Source organism: Belonocnema kinseyi, chromosome 5, assembly GCF_010883055.1.
Source record: "Belonocnema kinseyi isolate 2016_QV_RU_SX_M_011 chromosome 5, B_treatae_v1, whole genome shotgun sequence".
Classification (NCBI taxonomy): Eukaryota; Metazoa; Arthropoda; class Insecta; order Hymenoptera; family Cynipidae; genus Belonocnema; species Belonocnema kinseyi.
In genome coordinates this window covers 113,032,191-113,052,248 of record NC_046661.1, presented here as the reverse complement: position 1 = coordinate 113,052,248, position 20,058 = coordinate 113,032,191, and the positions used below count along the sequence as shown (strand labels likewise).

Sequence of the window (20,058 nt, the reverse complement as noted above, 5' to 3'; positions counted from 1 at the left end):
AAGGGGGTGGTTAGTAAAAATGTGACCATGTGTGACATAAGGGAGGGGTCACTCTAGTTTTATAAAAAATTAGCGGACGTCCTTTATGGACGGTCCCTAAGGTATGAATAATATTTTGTTTTATTCTTGTAGGCTCTGAATGATACTTTTTGAAGCAGATATAGATTTCGTAAAACATTCTATGTATGACAGAATAATTTCAGTATTTTTTCTTTTTTAAATCTTTTTATATACTTCAAAAAGAGCGTCATTTTCATAAGATCACATGTTATTTTCAATCATTGATTTTTCAAATATGAATCTCTGAAGGGTTCCAAAATTTTACTAGAGCTTCTGTGCATTTTAATACAACTATCATCCAAATATTAAAAGATTCTCATTTGCAATTCTATTGCTGAGGGTACTCCCTTCATTTTCAAGTTCTAAACTTTAAAATTCAGAACCTCACTTTTTTTATTTTTAATATCTTTATGATTGGCATATATTTAAACAAGATTTAAAATTAATGAACTGGGTTTTTAATCTTGAACGCTTCTAGTAAAGTTGTTTAACTTTTGATGATTTAATAATTCATTTTCATTAAATTTAAAATCATTGAGAATCAATTTTTCAATTTTAAAAGGGTTATAACTTTATAATTTATATACAAACTTTTCTAATTGTAATAATTATAAAAGTTGAAAACTTGAGCATTATTAATTTTAAATTATAAAAGCTGATTGATTGTTAAAAGGCGTGATTTTAACATTTGTAGAGAATATTTTATCAGAAAAAAACTTACGTTTAATTTGAGAAGACAAACTGAAACTATTACAACAGGATAAGAATTTTTTACTGTCTTCAATTGAAGACCATTGTATTTATAATAAATTACTCAATGATAATTGTAAATCTTCATCAATTACACAGCCACACAAAAAAAACAAGTGTGCGGATCTGGTAACAAGACACACGTATTACTATGGATTTTGGGGCGCTGAATTTAAATTCGGTATCAAAAATCACCCATCACGTCATGGTTGAGCCATAACCTCAAAATATGACGAAAAATCATGCACTGAGGCAAATAAATTTCAAAATAATGCCAGTGATGCAAATTTTCACTTCAAAAACATGTCAATAACTGTGAAGGATCAACCCTTGCCTGATATCAACTTATTTAACATACCTTTACCCAACAACACGTAAAGCTCTGGAAACATATTTTCCCACAATTAACACATCTAAACTGATTGTGTTGTCCCGTCGTGTTTGCGGTACCGTTTGAATCAGCTTAGGCTTAACCTGCAAAGAGGTCTAACCTATCCTAACCTAAAAAAACCTGACCTAACCTAACCTAACCTAACTTAACTTCACGTAACACAATTAAACTCATTGTGTTGTCCCGTTGTGTTTGCAGTACCGTTTCATTCAGCTTCGGCTTAACCTACATAGAGGTTTAACCTATCCTAACCTAACAAAACCTGACCTAACATAACCTAGCCGAATGAAATTGAACCACACGTGTACCTATGTAAGCGTATGGTTCTCAGTCTTAAATGTGTGCTATATTTAATAGGTTAACTCGATCTTAACCTACGAATGAATCTAACTTAACAGAACCTAACGAAATTTTGCTAAACGCAACACAACTTAACTTAAGTTTTCCCGTTGTAACACAATAAAATTCATTTCATTGTACTACAGGTGGTTACAAATTTAGACGCACATTACTCATTTGAAGAAACTTAGAACTACAAGTAGAATTGACCCCATTTCAATTAACCTGGCAATGTTTGTATCAATTAAAATGTAGAACTGTAACTTAAACATGCAAATGAATAAGAGTTTTATTCAAAAACTTTTTTTTCTGTGCTTTTCTTGAACTTAAGGGATATATTTATACTATCTTTCGTGTTTACATTTTATCTTGCTTTTTATCGTAATTAAATTGGTATATAGACCTACTTCAGTCTGTTTTCTTCCTGCTATAACGTGTCCTTTTTTCTTCTTTTCTAGGTTAAGATCGAGTTAACCTATTAAATATAGCACATATTTAAGACTGAGAACTGTACGCTTACATAGCTACACTTGTGGTTGAATTTGATTCGGCTAAGTTAGGTTAGTTCAGGTTTTCTTAGGTTAGGATAGGTTAAACCTCTCTGTAGATTAAGCCGAAGCTGAATGAAACGGTACAGCAAACACAACGGGACAACACAATGAGTTTAATTGTGTTACGTGAAGTTAAGTTAGGTTAGGTTAGGTTAGGTCAGGTTTTTTTAGGTTTGGATAGGTTAGACCTCTTTGCAGGTTAAGCCTAAGCTAATTCAAACGGTACCGCAAACACAAAGGGACAACACAATCAGTTTAAATGTGTTTCGTGAGGGTAGCTTAGGTTAGGCTAGGTTAGATTTATTTATAGGTTAGGCTCGAGTTGACCCATTCGATGTAGCACACATTTGCTACAGGGAAAATATGCTTCCAGAGCTTTACGTGTAGTTCAATAAATTTCTGTTAATTCAGGTTAGGTGAGATCAGGTTCTGTTGGGTAAAGTTATGCTAAATAAGTTTATATCAGGCAAGGGTTGATCCTTCACAGTTGTCGACATGTTTTTGTCTTTTGAAGTGGAAATTTGCATCACTGGCATTATTTTGACATTTATTTGCCTCAGTGCATTATTTTTCGTCATTTTTTTAGGTTGTGGCTCAACAATGACGTGATGGGTGATTTTTGAGACCGAATTTGAATTCAGCGCCCCAAAATCCATAGGAATACGTGTGTCTTGTTACCAGATCCGCACACTTTTTTTGTCTGTGGCTGTGTAATCTAACTCTAAAATATTTATATAATTATCGCCTTTGTGACACTTAAATTATAATCCCCTATATTAATTTTTGTCTGGCCTTAAGCATACCCAATCTTTGTATACGAAAAATATTTTCTCTTGAGAATAATAACATATTTCTACTACTTAAAATCAGCATATTGTGATTCTAACATAATAATATATTTATTCCTTAATCATTATTACACACCTTAACGTACTTTAACGATATTTTAACAATAGTGCCAGATAATTTATATTGGATATAAATACCCAATAAATTGTTTTAAATTCAATTTGTAGTTTTTAATGTCTCTCCTTAAATTTAATGCAAAATAACGTTACACTTTTCCTAATCGTTATTGATTTGGAATTGTGGTAATTCAGGATGTCCGTTTTAATCAAAGAAGAATAAAACCGATTATTTCTGAGTTTTTGATCTACTAGTTGGAAGCGGAAATGGTTTTTATTCTTAGTTATGAGAAATATTTTCAGCGAAGCTAGAAAGGAACTTTTTTCGCAGCTAAAAATAAAAACCATTTATTTCGATTGGTCAGATTTTTCATCTGAAAATTTGTAAAATTCTCAGTTAAAAAATAAATTTTCTGCCATTTGCCAGTTCTTCCTGGCCTGAGAATTAAACGTTCTGAAACATCAATCAAGAAACATTAGTGATTAATTATTAAAAATTATGATTATTATTTTTATGAATATAATTTTCAGTCATAGCTGTCGAGAAGCCAGACTCATCGTATTTAGTTCAACTGAACGACATTCTTTCAATTGCTGAAAGGGACTTTTTGGAGAATGGAAAATTAAGAATTTTTGCGGAAAAGGTTGCGGTTGATCGAGAAAATGTCGACGCTAGTTATAATGAAGGTAGTATAAAGTATTTTTTTTACATTAACAATTATCGGTATAAAAAATATGATCAAATATTAAAGAATAATGTTCAATTCTCGGACGAGAGTCCGACTGAGAATCAAAAGGTTACATACCAAATGTTATAAACCTAAGTAGAAGAGAACGTGGATGGTCAGACTAAGCGAATTTGAAAGCTCTGCTAATTGCTATACTGAAACAATCATTCATTAGTTTAAAATATTTACTAGTTTTTCGTGAGAGTTATTAATTTATGAGCCTGATGACAAACATTTAACCTACAAGAAATTAGAATTATGAAGTAATAAAATATACTTTTATAACAGTCTTCCTGCATTTTTGCGACAAAACATGACATAAAATGTCTTTGTCATATTTCTAATGCAAATACGCGCACATAATGTGCACACTGAAAATCGTATATTTAAGCTTATCGTGATCGCGTCGGAAGCTTGGCCATATCAGTTTAAGTGCACTGATAACATGAAAGATTAAAAAGCTCTAGCTTTAGAAATGGGGCCGTTCACATCCCACGGCACACTGCAAAAGGGGATAGGGGCACGTAGAAAGTAACATCGAACATGGAACGTATAAATTCGAATAACAATTTTTTCAATTGCTAGGAAAATGAAAATGATTGATTTTATTTTATATATAAAATAATTAATTCCCCATTAAAATTTTCTTCTATTTTCTCGACGTATTGACAGAACCCTAAAAGAAACTACTATGTCATTAAAAAAAAGCATTAAATTTTATTAAAGAGTCTATTCTTATATTTTTGGTTTAGAATGTGTTCCTTTTCTTTGAAAATTCTACTATTTCATTATGATCTAATAAATAATCTATTTTCGGCTAAAATTGGATCGTTGTTAGCTAAAAATTCTACTAATGAATTTTTCATTTGGAATTCATATTTTTTAGTCGGAAATGAAACTGCTTTGTTAAAAGTTAAGTTACTTATTAAACATTCAGTTTGTTAGATGAAAGTGTAACTATCTGCTTAAAGTTAATTTTGTTAATTAAAATCTTGACCATTCCATTCTTGGTTCGTCTCTTTACACTCTCATCATTTATGATTGAGATAGTATTAGAAAGGTCGGACATTTCACACCTCATTTTTTAAAAGGATATCTATACAGTGAACCCCAGGAATAAATTTTCTCTTTCAAATAGATAAAAACGTTGCATCATGTTTATCTAACAAAAGATAAAATTTATCTGAAAAAAGATAAAATTTATCTAAAAAAAAGATCAAGTTTATCTGACGTAAATGTTTTTTGACATAGGTTATATGTCAGACGGCTGCGTCAATTTCCGCAGGAAAAATGTCCTTCACAAATTTCAAAATCCTTGCGGTATTCAATTTTAAATATTCTTACTTCATCTCACTAATTTTAAACCCAAAAATCACCTATGTGAAACAAATATTTACGTCAGATGAACTTTATCTTTTTTTCAGATAAATTTTATCTTTCGTTAGATAAATGTGATGCAACGTTTTTATCTTCTTGAAAGATAAAATTTATTCCTGGGGTTTACAGTGTAGGTTTTGAAAACCCCTGAATGCGAAAATGAAGCTTTATCTAACTTGCATGGTTAGACCACGAAACAGAATGTTTTATTTTTAATTTTTTTTTGTTTGATTAAAATTTGAATTTTCGATTTTTTATAATTTAAAAAGTTGTTATGCCAGTCGCCCCCAATATTGGATGCCCGGCAGACAACCTTCAAATACGCATACGTGTGCACGCAAGCACCGCGCATGTGGGTGAAGGCGTGTGCGGACCATGTGCAGGCGAACTTACTTCTTAGTTCCCAGGCTGTTCGGGCAAGCTCCCAGTTTAAACAGTAATTTTTTTCAATTTTCATTCAAACAATTAAAACAAAATTAATTTTAATTTTTTTTTTCATTCTATTAAGATTTAATTAATGTCTTCATGGGCTACGAAACCATTTTTTCTAGAAGCTTTGCGCCTACTTTGGCTGATTTTTTATGGTTCAAAATCAATTGTTTGGACTCAAAATGTGAGTATTGCACGGTGTTCAAGAATGAAATTTAAATCAAATTTTCGGATACTGTAAATTTTATTTTTTCTATTGTTTTTTGGACATATTTCAACAATATTTATATCAAATTTAAAATAATCGCTACAGCACTTTTGTATAAATTAAAAAAATATATTTTTTTCAAAAATTTATGAAATTATGATTTTTCAACAACCTTAAAATTTATATGCGTACATAAATATTAAATAAAATATAATTATACAATAGCAGAATTACTGTCAGTATTATTTTTATACATAGTGGCTGCTATACTTGCAAATATTTTTCAATACCACGTTTTATTAAAGTCATGATGAACTGACTCCATTGTCTGTTCACTGTAAAATTCCAATTCTTCACCAGTTCTTTCACAAAAATCAACAACATAAAAAAAACCGCATGGATTTTCGGCATTTCAAGACGGTTGAAATTAAATTTTACTTAATCGAAATTTAATATACAGCGTTTATAGCGTATTTTTCTTTTACTTCTTGATTTTATTTGATTAAATTATTATTTTACGATATAAACAATCCAATTTTTTCATATTTTGTTGTTTAAATGTTTGTCGGCCTGCATAGCACTAATCTCTGGTTATGCCCATGCGCGTTGTGTTGCGAGAGAGTGGCGGCGATTCGCATACAAATTGGTCAGTCGTCTGTGAAAGCGGGGTATTTCGTAATCGCTCAACCTTCAGCATGGTCAAATCATTGTGACCGGAAGCCAGTTGTAACAAGGATCTATTTGATAAAAAAAATATTAAGCCTACATTAAATAAGTACTGTGTTCAAGATTATTGAACTTTTAGCAACTCAGAAGTGGGATCGCCAAACAAATCCCTTCGGAAAATTCTCGACCCTCGCGGTTGTCAATTCGACAACAAGGCGGCTTGGAGCGTGCTCGTGCCGGTTGGACCAAGGAATCAGAGAGAAGCTTATCAAAAGAGAACCTAGAATCTGAATTCATGCTTCATGAGTGCCTTCCCGGTAATAAGCGTTGAATAGAGAAAAATTAATATTTTCAGAATTTAGCGTAAAAGTGAAGATTATTCTATTATTTTGAATGTGCGATTTTTCCATCTGCCTAAAATGTATTTATAAGAATAGGATATCTCAGAAACTAATTTATTTCTATTAACATAGCGGCCGCCGCATAGGTTCCGATTCCCCAAAAGAGAAAAGAGAGTATTTGTAGTTTGAGATTATTTAATTCCTTCTAATAAGTTCACAAAATATGTGTAATGAATTGTTTTAATTCCTTCATGTGGAATATAAGTTTTGAAAATTTAATCTTCAGCAATTTAAGTTCGCCTCACAAGAGTTTAAATTATTATAATTCACACGTTTAAATATATTTCTTAAATGCATTTTTTAACACGTTTAAATAAATTATTGAAATATAAATGATTATGAATTTGAATATTTTTCGAATTTATAAGTTATAAAAAGATTTAATAATGAAAAATAGGTTAAATAAATGCACCTTTATAATGGAAAAGAGAAAAACACAAATTGCGATCGGCCTGTGGTACAAAGAAACAAACACAGCAATCATGACTAAATCACATTTCGACATTGACGACCTACTCTGAAATATAACACAATTAATAAAAGCTTTGGAGGCCGCTAGAAAACAACGAATTAGAAGGAGATCTGAGCGGAATAGAATCTTCGGAGAACAACACAGGAACTTTAACGGAACATAGCAAGGTGGGTCAACGCAAAACTCGAAGTCTTCGTCGCAGCCATCACTATCACTAAGTTCCGGTAGTACACAGTGTTATAGCAGTAATGTAAACTCGTCTAGTGTTTTGTTTTCACTCTAAAGCTACGGACAATTTAACAAATAATTGTCAAATAAAGCGTGAAATCGAATATTATAACTGCCACAAAGGAGACCATATTTCGCGGGAAGATACTAAAACCGAAAATAGTGCCGAAAGCGAAAGTATTATTATTATATTCTGGGTTAGGACCGTCATAGCTTCTAACGCTTGGGTGATCAAGTTGCGTCCCCTTATAAGCCTTAAGCGTGACCCCAAAGACCTCTGCCAAGAGAGAGGACCGCAGCCACGCTGTTGGCCGATATTTCAGACTCACTGATGCAGAAACTGCCTGTGAGTGTTACACGTTTCCCCGAAATCGCGGGGCAGTGACACAGGATATGAGTGGAAATCTCATTGTCCTTTCCGCACAGACGACAGAGGGATTTCCTCAAGCTCTATCTTATGTTTGTGGTACCGGAGGTTTCCATGTCTTATAAACAATTCTGTTAGGATTTTGACTTCCTTCCTCCCGAGATTAAGAATTTCTTTCGCTCGATGAGGGTTTAGTTTTGAGCCAAAAAGTGTTTTAGCCTGTCTGCAGCCAGAGACCGCATCCAACTCATTCTGATGTTCCTCGGTCAGCCAACTGTTAATATCTTCAGTGACCGACCTACTGGAAATATCGACAACTGGCTCAGGTCCAGTAAAATTTTCCTTTGTTGCTAGCTTTGCTAACCTGTCCGATATTTCAGTGCCCCTGATTCCACTGTGTCCAGGGATCCAGAGCAGAGTGACTCGGTTTTCTATCTCTAGCTTATTCAGTGCCTCAAAGCACTCCCATATTAGCAGCGACGAAGTCGTTGTTCCGTTCAGAGCCATGATAGCAGCCCTGCTATCTGAGCAGATACGAATGTTTCTTTTCCCGCCGTACTCCATTGCCTTATAGGCGCACTGGAGCAAGGCAATAATCTCAGATTGTAGAACTGTTGCGTAGGACTCCATCGCTATTGTGAAGCCCATTCCGTTCCTTCTACGGTATACACCTGCTCCAGCGTTCTCTTTGTTCCTGGAGCCATCTGTAAACCAGTTGTCTCCATCACTGGGCAGATGTGCCTCACCGTTAGCCCATTCCTCTTTTGTGGATAGACTAACCCGGTATTTCTTGTAGAAGAGGTAGTGGCAAGTGGACATGTCGTCCCTGAGCATGCTCAGTGTCGGCCTCTTCGTGATTTCGATTGGTATCCGCATAACTGTCGAGATACTGCTATCGTTTACCATATTTAGTCCCCAGGCTGCCTTCGCAGCCGCGGCTTTTATGGTGAGATGGAGGCGCTCCAATCTTATTAGTGCCCCCAGCGCCATCGTGGACGTCGACTTCGAGGCACCAGTGATACCTCTCAGAATCAGTCCTCTGATTCTTTCCAATCGGGACTTCACAGTAGAAAGTTCGACCCTGGTCCACCAAACGACTGCCGCATAGGTTAGTATGGGTCGCAAGATCGCTGTGTAGATCCACAAAGTGTCTCCGGTTTCAAACCCCAGCTTTTCCCTATGGCTCTTCTACAGAGCCAAAGAGTCGCTACTAGCTTCTTGCACTTGTTTTCCAAGTGCTCGTTCCATGACAGCTTCTTATCCAGGATGACACCTAGGTATTTGGCTTGCCCTTTAATTTCTAGTTTTTGTCCTCCCAATTTCAATGTACCCGTGGTTCCCCATTTGTACCTTCTGGTGAACACAACTACATCCGTCTTACTCGGATTTACTGATAGTCCAGTCCCCTTACACCATGAATCAACTATTCTTAGTGCTTGCTGCATTACTCCGAAGAGCGCATCCAGATGCTGACCGCGTACGATAACCAGTATATCGTCCGCGTAGCCTATGACGTGGAAGCCCTAACTCGTGAGTAGATCAAGCAATTTATCCACTACCAGGCATCACAGCAAGGGTAATAGAACACCATCCTGCGGATATCCCAAGTCAACGGTTCCACATAAAGTGGTGTCACCCTTGGTCGTCGTAGATTCCTATTGGCCAACAAGTGGCAGGTCCATCCCACGACTGCATTAGGCACCCCGTGTGCGATCATGGCCGCCCTGATCACCTCTCCAGAGGTGTAGTTAGAGGCTCCTTCGATGTCCATGAAGGTTCCAATCGCTAGACCTTTCTGCTTCAGTTGGCTCAGGGCCGTCTCAGTCGAATGGCCAGCCCTATAGGCATGTTGTTGCGTGTGAAGAGGACTACTTGAAGAGACCTTATGGCGGATATATCTGCCGGAACATAACCCAACGGCAGACTAGCCCTAACAAGTCTCACCAAAGGCCCAATGATCATCTCACCAGCTCTCTGTAAGAATACTGGTTATATACCATCCAGCCGGGAGACTTGTAAGGACTGAAGGACTTCAGCGCCCACCTGACCCTGGCTGGGGTCACAACCTCGTTGGCTAGCCGTCGTTTCGGGCCCAGTTGGGCCACAGGCGAAATGATTGCCTCAAAGGTGACGTCCTCCCATCTCATACCTTTGTGAAGCCCGGAAAATGTGCCTTGATCAGTTGAGCCAATGTATCCCCGTCCAACTCTGAGTATTCCCCGCCGGGCAATTTTAGAGTCCCGTGAATAGCATCCGGATTTCGAGAAAGCGGCTTGTCCAGTCTGGCTGCCTATGATCCTTTCCCGATATCAGTGCAAAAGTTGGTCCAGCTTTCATGCTTTGCCTTGCGTATTGCACTCCTATACTTATCCCTCATTGATGTAAATGAAGTCCACAGTTCCTTCGTTTTGCCAAAACTGGCACGTCTGAACCTCTCTGTGGTTTGCCTGCGAAGATCTTCGAGTTTTGCGGATTTGATGGCTTTCGTGAAAAACTCGGCCGCCATCTCCAGGGTATCCACATCTCTAATTGACCTGGGCATCCCTGAGAGTGCACTGCTTAGTTCTGTGGAAAACTGGCCCCAATCCGTTCTTCTTGAATTTCTGACCCATTTAGGGCCGATGGGTACAGCGGATTTCAACATGAACTCTATCAGTAAGTGATCTGAGAGAGTGGGTTTATCTGAGACTATCCACTTCTTGATGTTATCTGTAAAACTACCGGTACATAGAGTGATGTCAATGACTTCCTCTCTGACCGAATTACGAAACGCCGGGGTGTTCCCCGTATTAAGAATATCTAAATCAGTAGTAATGAGGTATTCTAATAGGTCTCTACCTCTTGAGTTGATGTCCGTGCCAATATGTAAAACATGTAAAACAGGAAAGAGCATTCATTACTCAAGATAAAACTGGAAAATTCAAACGCGCAATCTTGAAGCTGAAGAACGCATCTTTCTATTTCGCAATATTAATCAAAATAGGGTTCGAGCACACCAATGCCTATATCGAAGTTTTGGAGGCGATGTTGTTGCAAACACGCCAACACAATCAATTACATTTAATTTATGCAATTAGAATACGGACTGCAGAAGTCAAGAGAAACTATCATTCTACAAAATCAGAAATAATGAAAATTACATTGGCGATGGGAACCCAGTGGGCACAAAATTTGGCGACGTCTTTACGACATGGACATAGGATGTCGTAAAGTTATCGTAAAGATGTCATCACGATGCCGTAAAGACGTCGCCAAATTTTGTGCTCTCTGGGAAGACTATGACATAAACACGCTCAAATCAACAAGTTCACAGATCGTGCGATGGCTTAACGCTATCGCAGAATTCAAATTCGAAGTCCATCATCGACTTCGCGGGAAAAAATGAGGCACGTCAATGCACAGTAGCCAACGCCTCTGGAAAATGCGAATGAGAATGTAGAATCAGCTACTTTGTTTAATGTGTAACTTAGAGAAGACAAGATAATAATTTTTTAGCGGAGCGACGAATCGTTATTGCAAAAAATAAAGATTTTAGACAAGATCAAGCAATTTCACAAACAGAGAAAAAAGGGTGAAATTAAGTAATACGTATATAGCTATGGAATATTGTATAAGAAAAGTATGGTAGATAAAGATTAGGAACTTTATGTTGTGTCGCCAGCCATGGAAAAGGCTTTGGTGATCAAGAACTACGATCTATCGAGCCATGTCGGCGTCGATCAGACTGTTGCACGCATTAGTAAACATTATTAGTTTCCAAAAATGTGCAATTACATTCGTAGACCTGTCACTTCTTGCGTTTAATACTTTTTTGCAAAACATAAGGCGGGAAAACAAGCGGGAGAATTACCCCAGATGCCACGGGGCCAAAGACCATTTGCAGTTGTTCATTTTGACCACCTAAAACCTTTTGCCACTTCGTCTCGTGGTAACGATCGTCCTGGTATTGATTTGTAATATAACAAAGTTCACACAATTATTTACAGTTCAAGATACAAAAACAAAATCAATGATTCGAAATATCAAAGAATTCGTAGAGCGTTTCGGCACGCCCGAACGTTTTATTACATATAGAGGGACGAGTTTTAAATATTTCAACGGGCTTCGAAGCATTTTGCGAAGAACACGACATTAAACTAATAGCCAACTCGAGAGATTGAATCAAACTATTATACCAGCGTTACAGGCTAGTTTGTCGGATATATGGAGAGAGGCTATTGGGCTTAGGGGTTATTCAAGCTATAATACGATCTAAATACAACCATATGTGCCTCAAAAAAGTGAAGCTCAATATCGGAGAAATTGTAGTAATAAAAGCCGCTGAGGTTGCACCCGGCGAACCACACAGTAATGCAAGATGATGAATTTTAAATGTAGATAAATTTCCTTTTTGCATTAAATTAAGTGAGTCACTTAATTTCAACCAGAAATGGAACTTCAGTGCAGTGTCTCCTATCTGACATATGAATAATATGATAATTAACTGACAGGTATGTTGAGTTTAGGATTATTTTGATTCACCCGCTCTGAAATTAAATTTGTACTGTCAGAAAGGCGTGCGCGAAAGGCGATGAGGCGATGCGCAAATACTTAGACGGATTTCGGCGATTTTAGAAGAGATGACAAGAGAGCAGCTGAGAGTAGCCAAAATGGCTACTTTCTGTCTTAAATTAACTAATGGTTAATCAAAACTAGTAAAAACCGCAATGTAAGCTAACTCAAAATCTGGCGTGGTTTTGAAAGTGACAATAGCGACGCCAGTGAAGACGAGAGCAACTGTAAGTTGCCTAGTGGAACCGATGCTTCTTCCAAAACTGATAAAGCGAGATAGTCAATTAACAAAATAGACAATAATGGTAAGAACAAACATGTAGTGTCAAAAAACGAAACTTCGTCAGCCAGCTCCATTGATTTACGTCGACATGCTCAAATTCGTAGAAAAAAACAACATTATGTTGACAGCCTATCATTGTCATAAAATTACAGTTATAAACAAAATTTATAACCACTGTTTCTAAGTTATCGCATAAAATTATTTACTTTATATACTATTTCCATCATAATAATGTATTGATTTAGCTTAGAGAACAAGCTATAATAGAATGGCCGAGTATTAGAAACTAAGCTACTCTTCATATGTTTTTGTGATTTGCATATGAACGGTCATCGAGGTGAGTCGTCTGTAAACCAGGGTTATTTTTATTATAGGTCGTTTGGTCGGAAAAGTTCATAAAACGAACTTGTGAAATAGATAAGCCACAATGTCGTCGTACCTTATCGTGCAGCCTTCGAGTGAAGTCGGTTTATTCGAATTATCGTGATCTGAAGTCAATTGTAACAAGGATATGTTGAATAAAGAAATATTCGAGTTCGAATAAAATAAGTGTGGTGTTAAAGATTTTTGAACTTATAACAATTAATAATTTTTATTTTAAATCTGAACTATTTCGTGACAAATAAACTTTTTTGTTGAAAGCTTATATTTTGGGATGAAAAGCAGCGGTTTTGTTGCATTTTTGTCTTTTTGGCTTAAAAATTCAACTTTTTTATTGAAAAATTTTCATTTTGGACTGGAAATTCTATTATTTCAGTAGAAAATGTAAGTTGAATGTAATGTAAGTAATGTAAGTAAATGTAAGTTGAATGTAAGTTGGTTGAAAATTCTACTGTTTTGTAGAGAATTAACCTTGCGACTTGAAGATTCAATAATTTGGTTGAAAATTCATTTATTGAATTGACCATTCATTTATTTTGCTGAAAATTATTTTACATATATATGTATGTATATATAAAAGTAAACTTCTTGATTGAAAATTCAACAACCTAGTTGAAAGTTACACCAATTTGATTAAAATGTATTGTATTGCTTGAAGATTGATCTCTTTGGTTAAAAATTCAATTATTCGGTTGAAAACTCTTTTTTCGTTGTTAAGGTCATGTGATGAGTGGGTCACGTGACCAGATTCCTACCTTACCGCCCCTTTTTTATTTCTCAGCTTATTTTAACACGAAATGCCTTATTGAGTTGAAAATTTGGGATACTAAACAAGACGTACTAAGAATGGTGGATTTGGTCCTAAATTTGTATAATTATAAAAAAAGTTGTTTGTTAAAAATAATTTTTGTTGACTTTTTTTATCATTATTAAAATTTAGGGCCAGACTTACCGTTCCTAGTGCTTCTTATTTATTATCCCAAATTTTCAACTCGATGTGGTGCTTCGGGTGAGAATAAGTTTGGAAATAAAAAAAATGGCCGTAAGGTAATCTGGTCATGTGACCCACTCGTCACATAGCCATAATGGAAATCAATGTTTTGAGCTTAAAATGTTGTTGCTCTTAATTCTTTTGTAAATTAATCATTTTTAGTTTAAATTTAAATTCTTTGGTCTGTTTTACTTACAAATTAAACAATTTGTTTGATATTTTTTTTCTTTATTGACTGAAAAATATTTTTTGGTTGAAAAATTACCTCTTTTGGTAGAAATTCGATCTTTTTTATCAATAATTTAACTGTTTGGTTTAAAATAATCTATTTTAGTTAAGGATTCAACTGTTCTGTTGTAAAATCGTTTTTTAATTCAACTGTTTTTTGTTCAAAATAAAAATATGTTTTGGCTTTGGTGAAGGGAATAAGGGGAGTGGATGCATAAAAGGCCGAGAGTGCGGAGATGGAGTGTGAAAGAAGAAGGGTGAGTGAAGGTAAAGGTGTGAAGGGTGAATGTGAGTGGTTTGTTGTAAAAATTTGGAGTGTGTGAAGTTTTTGAGGTTAGGAGTAGGAAAACAGATTCTAGGTCCGGGGGGGGGGGCAAGAGATAGTCTATGAAGGCGGAAAAGTTACGGAGCTTTGGGTAAGGTAGGATGCCGAAGGCGCGAAGTCCACAAACTGGCGCCAGATGGCAAAAGTTACTGAACAATCGCACAGATTAGAAAACCGTAGTGGCAGCAACAGCTGACGTTGCTGAAAGAATTCGCAGTGGGGGAAGGATAACGTTGATCGCAGTGACAGAAGCGGTGATGAAAGTGTCGAGAAGTCAATCAGGGAGGGGAGGGTAGCGGACTCAGGTACGGGCAAGTAACGCGGAAGCCCCTCAAATTTACAGCGCCTCAACCTAGGCAACGCGGGTTCGAACAGAAGTCTGGACGAAAGGAAAAAAAGGCAAGCGCGACTAGCAGTAAAGGGAAGGAAAAAAAGAAAAGAGTGGCAGGGACGATGAGGTAGAAAGGGACAAGGACAACAAGAGAGTTAAACGGAAAACACCATAGAGAGATAAGGGGGATGGGGGATGTTTGAAAAATTGGAAGCCCTCATAAAAGGGTTTAGAGAAAAGAAGAAAGGGATTGGATGATATGAATAGGGATATGAATATGCAGGGAAACGATGTAAGAGGGGAAGTGAAAATGGTAAGAGAAAAATGGGAAGGATAGGATGAACACTAGATGGAGGAGAAAGACGAAGTTTGGGGTAAGCTAGAGAGCATTGAGAATAGACAGAGGTTGGCGAACAGAGATCTAGAGAGATAAAACAGTTGGAAGAACGGGTAGGAAATCTAGAAACTAGGAATGAGCGTATGGGGAAAAACAGAGAATGAGGTAATAGTTAAAGGGAATGAAAAGAACATCTAAAGTGAAAATGAAAGATTGAAGAAAAGATGCAGTGAGATTGAAAGAAGATTAGAAGGGGAAGAAAGGGCAAAGAGGAAAAATAACTTATTAATCAAGGGATTAAAAGTGGAGAGTGAAACGGGAGAAGTGGAAATAAAAAATCTTTTGCGAGACATTGGAGTGCAGGTCAGGGTAAAAGAAGTTAAGAGAATAGAATGTAGGAAGGAAGGAAAAGAAGGAGTGCTTCTAGTAAAAGTGGGGAGTAAAGAGAAGAAAAAGAAAATTATGAAGGGAAAAAAATTATTGAGAGGAAGAAGGGAAAGAATTGAAGAAGATCTGACATGGAGGGAGAGAAAAAAGGGCCATATGGTGTGGATAAGGAGAGACAGGTTATGGATAAAAAGGGAGGAGTGGTGCTGGGACGAACAATTAGAAGAATTATGGGAAATAGGAAAATGTCTTGGGAAAGGTAGGAGAAAGGGAGACGAAAACGAGTCTAGAAATAAGTCAGAGGGATTTTCAACGGCGAAGGGGAAACAAAGTGAAGAGGACAGAAGAGGGAAGGGACGAGAGAAACGTGAAAATAGCTTTCTGGAATGTGTTAGGTTTAAAGAACAAAAATAAAGGGTTTTGGGAGGAGTTAGAGAAGTGGGATGTGATTATGATGAGTGAAACTTGGGCATATGAGAAGGACCGGAAGGGGATAAAAAAGCTGTTACCGAAAGGTCATGTGTGGACAATGCAAGAAGCAAGAAAAGAATACGTTAATGTTAGGGGGATGGGCGGCATAGTGTCAGGGATGAAAAAAGAATTATCAGTAAAAGGGAGAAAAGATGGGGACATGGAGAAAAAGGATGGAACAATGGTAAGAAGAATTATAATCAGGGAAGTAGAAATAGCGATGGTTTGTGTATACAGAAGAAGACGGGAAAAGGAAGGCTGGAGAGTAATAAGAAGGTGGATGGAGGAAACGAAGGAAGAATTTGTTTTAATAGGAGGGGACTTAAATGAATGGACTGGCGAACAAAGGGGGGGGGGTATGGGATGAAGAAAAGGAGGCATATATAAGGAACTCCAAACATAGGGAGGGGTACAGGGAGGGGAGGAAGTTACAAGACATGATAGGAGAAACAGGATGCTTTATATGCTGGAAAGAAAAAGACAAAGTGGAAAGGGAGAATTTAAAGCAGAAGTAGAAAAAGCGATCAAAGAAAGTAGGATGTGGGATGTGATAAATAGGGATAGAGCGAAAAGGAAGGGCGTTAACGAAGGAATAGAAATGGAGGAATGCATGGATTATTTTAAGGGTCTATAGGGGGGGGGGGGCAAAATAAGACCCAAGGGGGAAAGTGTAGGATAATCCAAGGAGAAATAGAGGAAGGGCACGAGATAAAAAGACAAGAAGTGGACGAGGCAATAAATAGGCTGAAAAGAAACAAAGCGACAGGCGAAGATGGGATGGAAAACGAAGCGATGAAGTATGGAGGAGAAGGGATTAGGGATACCGCTTGTCAAGGAAGTGGAAGGAAAGAAGTTAGAGGAATACAGACGAAACACTCTCATGTCAGTCGGCTATAAAATATATGCAGAAATGTTTAGAAAAAAGTTGTAGAGTCAGGTAGAACAAAAAGAAAGTATCACACATAATCAGACGGGATTTAGAAAATGGATGGGAACTATAGACAATATCTACATACTTAACTACTTAATTAACCGAAATTTGGGGAGAAAGAGACGGAAACTATTAGCTCTGTTCGTAGATTTCAAACTAGCGTTTGACTCAGTAAACAAAAAAGTGCTTTCTTGACTAAAAATGAATTAATTAGGAAATTTTATAAATAAAAATAGTTTGAATGCTTTCTTTCATAAACTGATATTTTTCCCCACATTATGAATTATAACAAATTCATATATAGATATTTTTCAAAATTTGTTTTGTAATTAAATATGTACTTCTAATTAATAGTTTTTTTTTCGATTTCCCTTGAAAGGACTTTCATCTCTTCTTGCAACGCTCTATTTAGTCAAACTTTGTTACGATGAATTCTTCCATGCATTCAGTCTAGTAGTGCCTTTCGTTCACCATTATTAAGAAAATAATAATATAACTATTAATATATCACTCGCAGCAAATGCATACGAATGTAATTCGCGTTCTGTAAGTTCATATTTCTGTTTTGCCTTCTCAAAGTTTTTTCAAAGTTTGGTGCAAGTTATGCTGTAGACTTTGCATTATTCAGTGCCAAATTCTACGACTTTAGTACGAGTCTTATGATTTAAAATTCAAAAACGCCTTTTATACTTTTTGTTTTTCAGTTCTTAATTCTTTTTTCGCATTTAGATTTTTTTTAAGCTGTGTACAAATTTCACAAGTGATTTGAAACTTGTGGAAACTGAATTCGACAACTAAGATACAATTTTTATTATCAAAATTCAAAAAATACAGCACATATTGGTACCATTTTAGTATTTCATATTTAAACTTAACATAAAGAGAAAACATGTAAGTAACATCGAATGCAATACTAAATTTTACTTTTAAACCCGCAGTTTATTCATAAGTTAAGGTAGTCTTGAGTAATCAAAAAATTCTTCATCATTTATTTTACATTTTTTCTTTATAACATTATACAACTTTTATTTCATTTCCGTTCGTTCTCGATGGGTTTCCTTTCAGTAGAGTAAAGTAAAAAATACCCGTAATTTAAAAAAATAAAATTTAATTTTGACCTCTATTCTCTACCAACAATTTGTTATTTATCAATTATGATCCAACTCCAGTTGGTTGAGTCCGATTGATCTCGTTCGATTTTTAACCGATATATAGGTTAATTATTAGAAGACCTTCAAAATTAGACACTATTTCAAAATAAATCTTTCAAAACTGTACAATTTTAGAGTATAGTAGCTTACAATGTTATGAAATTTAACACATAGAAATTAAAATTTACTTTGAAATTATAGAAATTTTAAGATATTGCATTTAAAATTAAATTTAAAAAAATGGAATACAAAACAAGATCTATATGATTCAAAATTATGGGATTGCACAATTTTAAGCCTTTCAATTCAAAACCGTATTTTTTCAAAGTTGAGTTTGAAATGTTTAATATTTTGGAATATTTTGAATAAAAAATAAAAATATTATCATGTAGCATACAGTGACATTCAAAAATTAGATAAATTTTTTTCTTCTAAAAACTACGATTTCTGTTGGAAAAAATGATTTGCAGAAATGATTTTCATTGGGCAATGCAAATTTTATCATTTTTGTATCAATTATAATTTTGGATAGTGTGCGCTCAACTCTACAAAGGAATCAGTATAATTTTGGACCTGACTTGGACTGGTTGGGATAAGTTACGAACGGTCGCAGATACTCGAGGAATAATTTACAAAAGGGGAGACTTGAGCATAAGCTCTTATGTGCAAGCAATGGACGATCTACTGTTTTTAAAAAATACGACAGATACGGCCTTGATTTTCGAGAATGAGAAGGGTAATAAAATTAAATATATACTCAAAGAAAATAATGTTTTAATAGGATTCTCGTATTTTTGAATGCAATTCACAGTAGATATTCATCAATTAAAGGCATAAATATATACGTAAAACAATTATTTTGATTTTGTATTATTAGCGCTTGTGTCCAACTATAAATGTAATTGAATTAATATAATTACTTTAAGTGCGTGAGCATTTTTAATTAATAATTACATATGCACTTTGAGTTGCATTATCCACTGTAGCAAAGTTTCCCCTAGTAAAATTTTCTAATTAATTAATTAATTGTTTATATAGAACTGAATGAAACCCTTTACTACCTGATTGGTAACTCGATTATCAGACTCGTCGTCATTGAGGACTTCTCTCCAAAAACTGTGGAAAGCATCGCCAATATGAGACCTTTGCCTTCCTATTACGTGATTTACGCTGGGACCGAAAAAATGGAAGATCTATTCAAAACAGTTAGAAATAGTGTTTTAGTTGAAAAAATAACTTTATTCATTATTATAAAATTGAATAATTTTTTATTAATAAATATTTTAACCAAATCATTTTTGATTAATAATGTTATCATTGATAATTGTTTACTTTGATGGTTTTTCTGAATTTTGCAGTAAATCCCTTTAAACGTTTTGGAAAACCTTCTCTCTAGACCAAAAGTAAAATATCATTTTAATTATTTTAGATATAAACCAATTTCTTTTCATTCAAATATAGATAATTTTTAAATTTTTAATACATGGAATGTGCTGATTACAGCAATTGCATATTTGTAATTTTTCGATCCGGAAAAGAAATAGGGTATTAAATAACTTTCGTCTTCCCTTTTTCAGTTCAAAAAAATTATCTATTTCAATACGAACAATATTTATAAACATTTAAAATTTAATAATGAAACCAAATTGATTCAAAATATTAGGTTTAATTGTAATTTTAATCATAGCTATTTATATTTTTTTCATTTCTAATTTTCCTCTATTACGAGGGTAGTTCAATAAGTCCTTAGAATGACCAACAGATGGCGCGCGAATCGCTCCAAATCATCTGTTTTCAGTCAGCACCACTCCCGACTAGA

General features: G+C 35.3%; 1 protein-coding gene across 2 annotated transcripts in view; it reads left to right on the top strand.

The window, feature by feature from the left end:
- Window positions 1-3,558: 3,558 nt before the first annotated feature.
- Window positions 3,559-20,058, top strand: part of LOC117173222 (ionotropic receptor 25a) — a 35,263-nt gene continuing 18,763 nt past the window's right edge. Inside the window, exons 1-3 of one of the 2 annotated variants that reach the window (XM_033361678.1) lie at window positions 13,436-13,471; window positions 18,772-18,975; window positions 19,278-19,444. In XM_033361678.1, the coding sequence (XP_033217569.1) occupies window positions 18,912-18,975; window positions 19,278-19,444 (231 nt within the window). In that variant the 5' untranslated portion in view covers window positions 13,436-13,471; window positions 18,772-18,911. Of the gene's footprint in view, window positions 3,684-13,435; window positions 13,472-18,771; window positions 18,976-19,277; window positions 19,445-20,058 lie in introns of those variants that run through there. The other variant, XM_033361679.1, reaches the window with a different exon arrangement.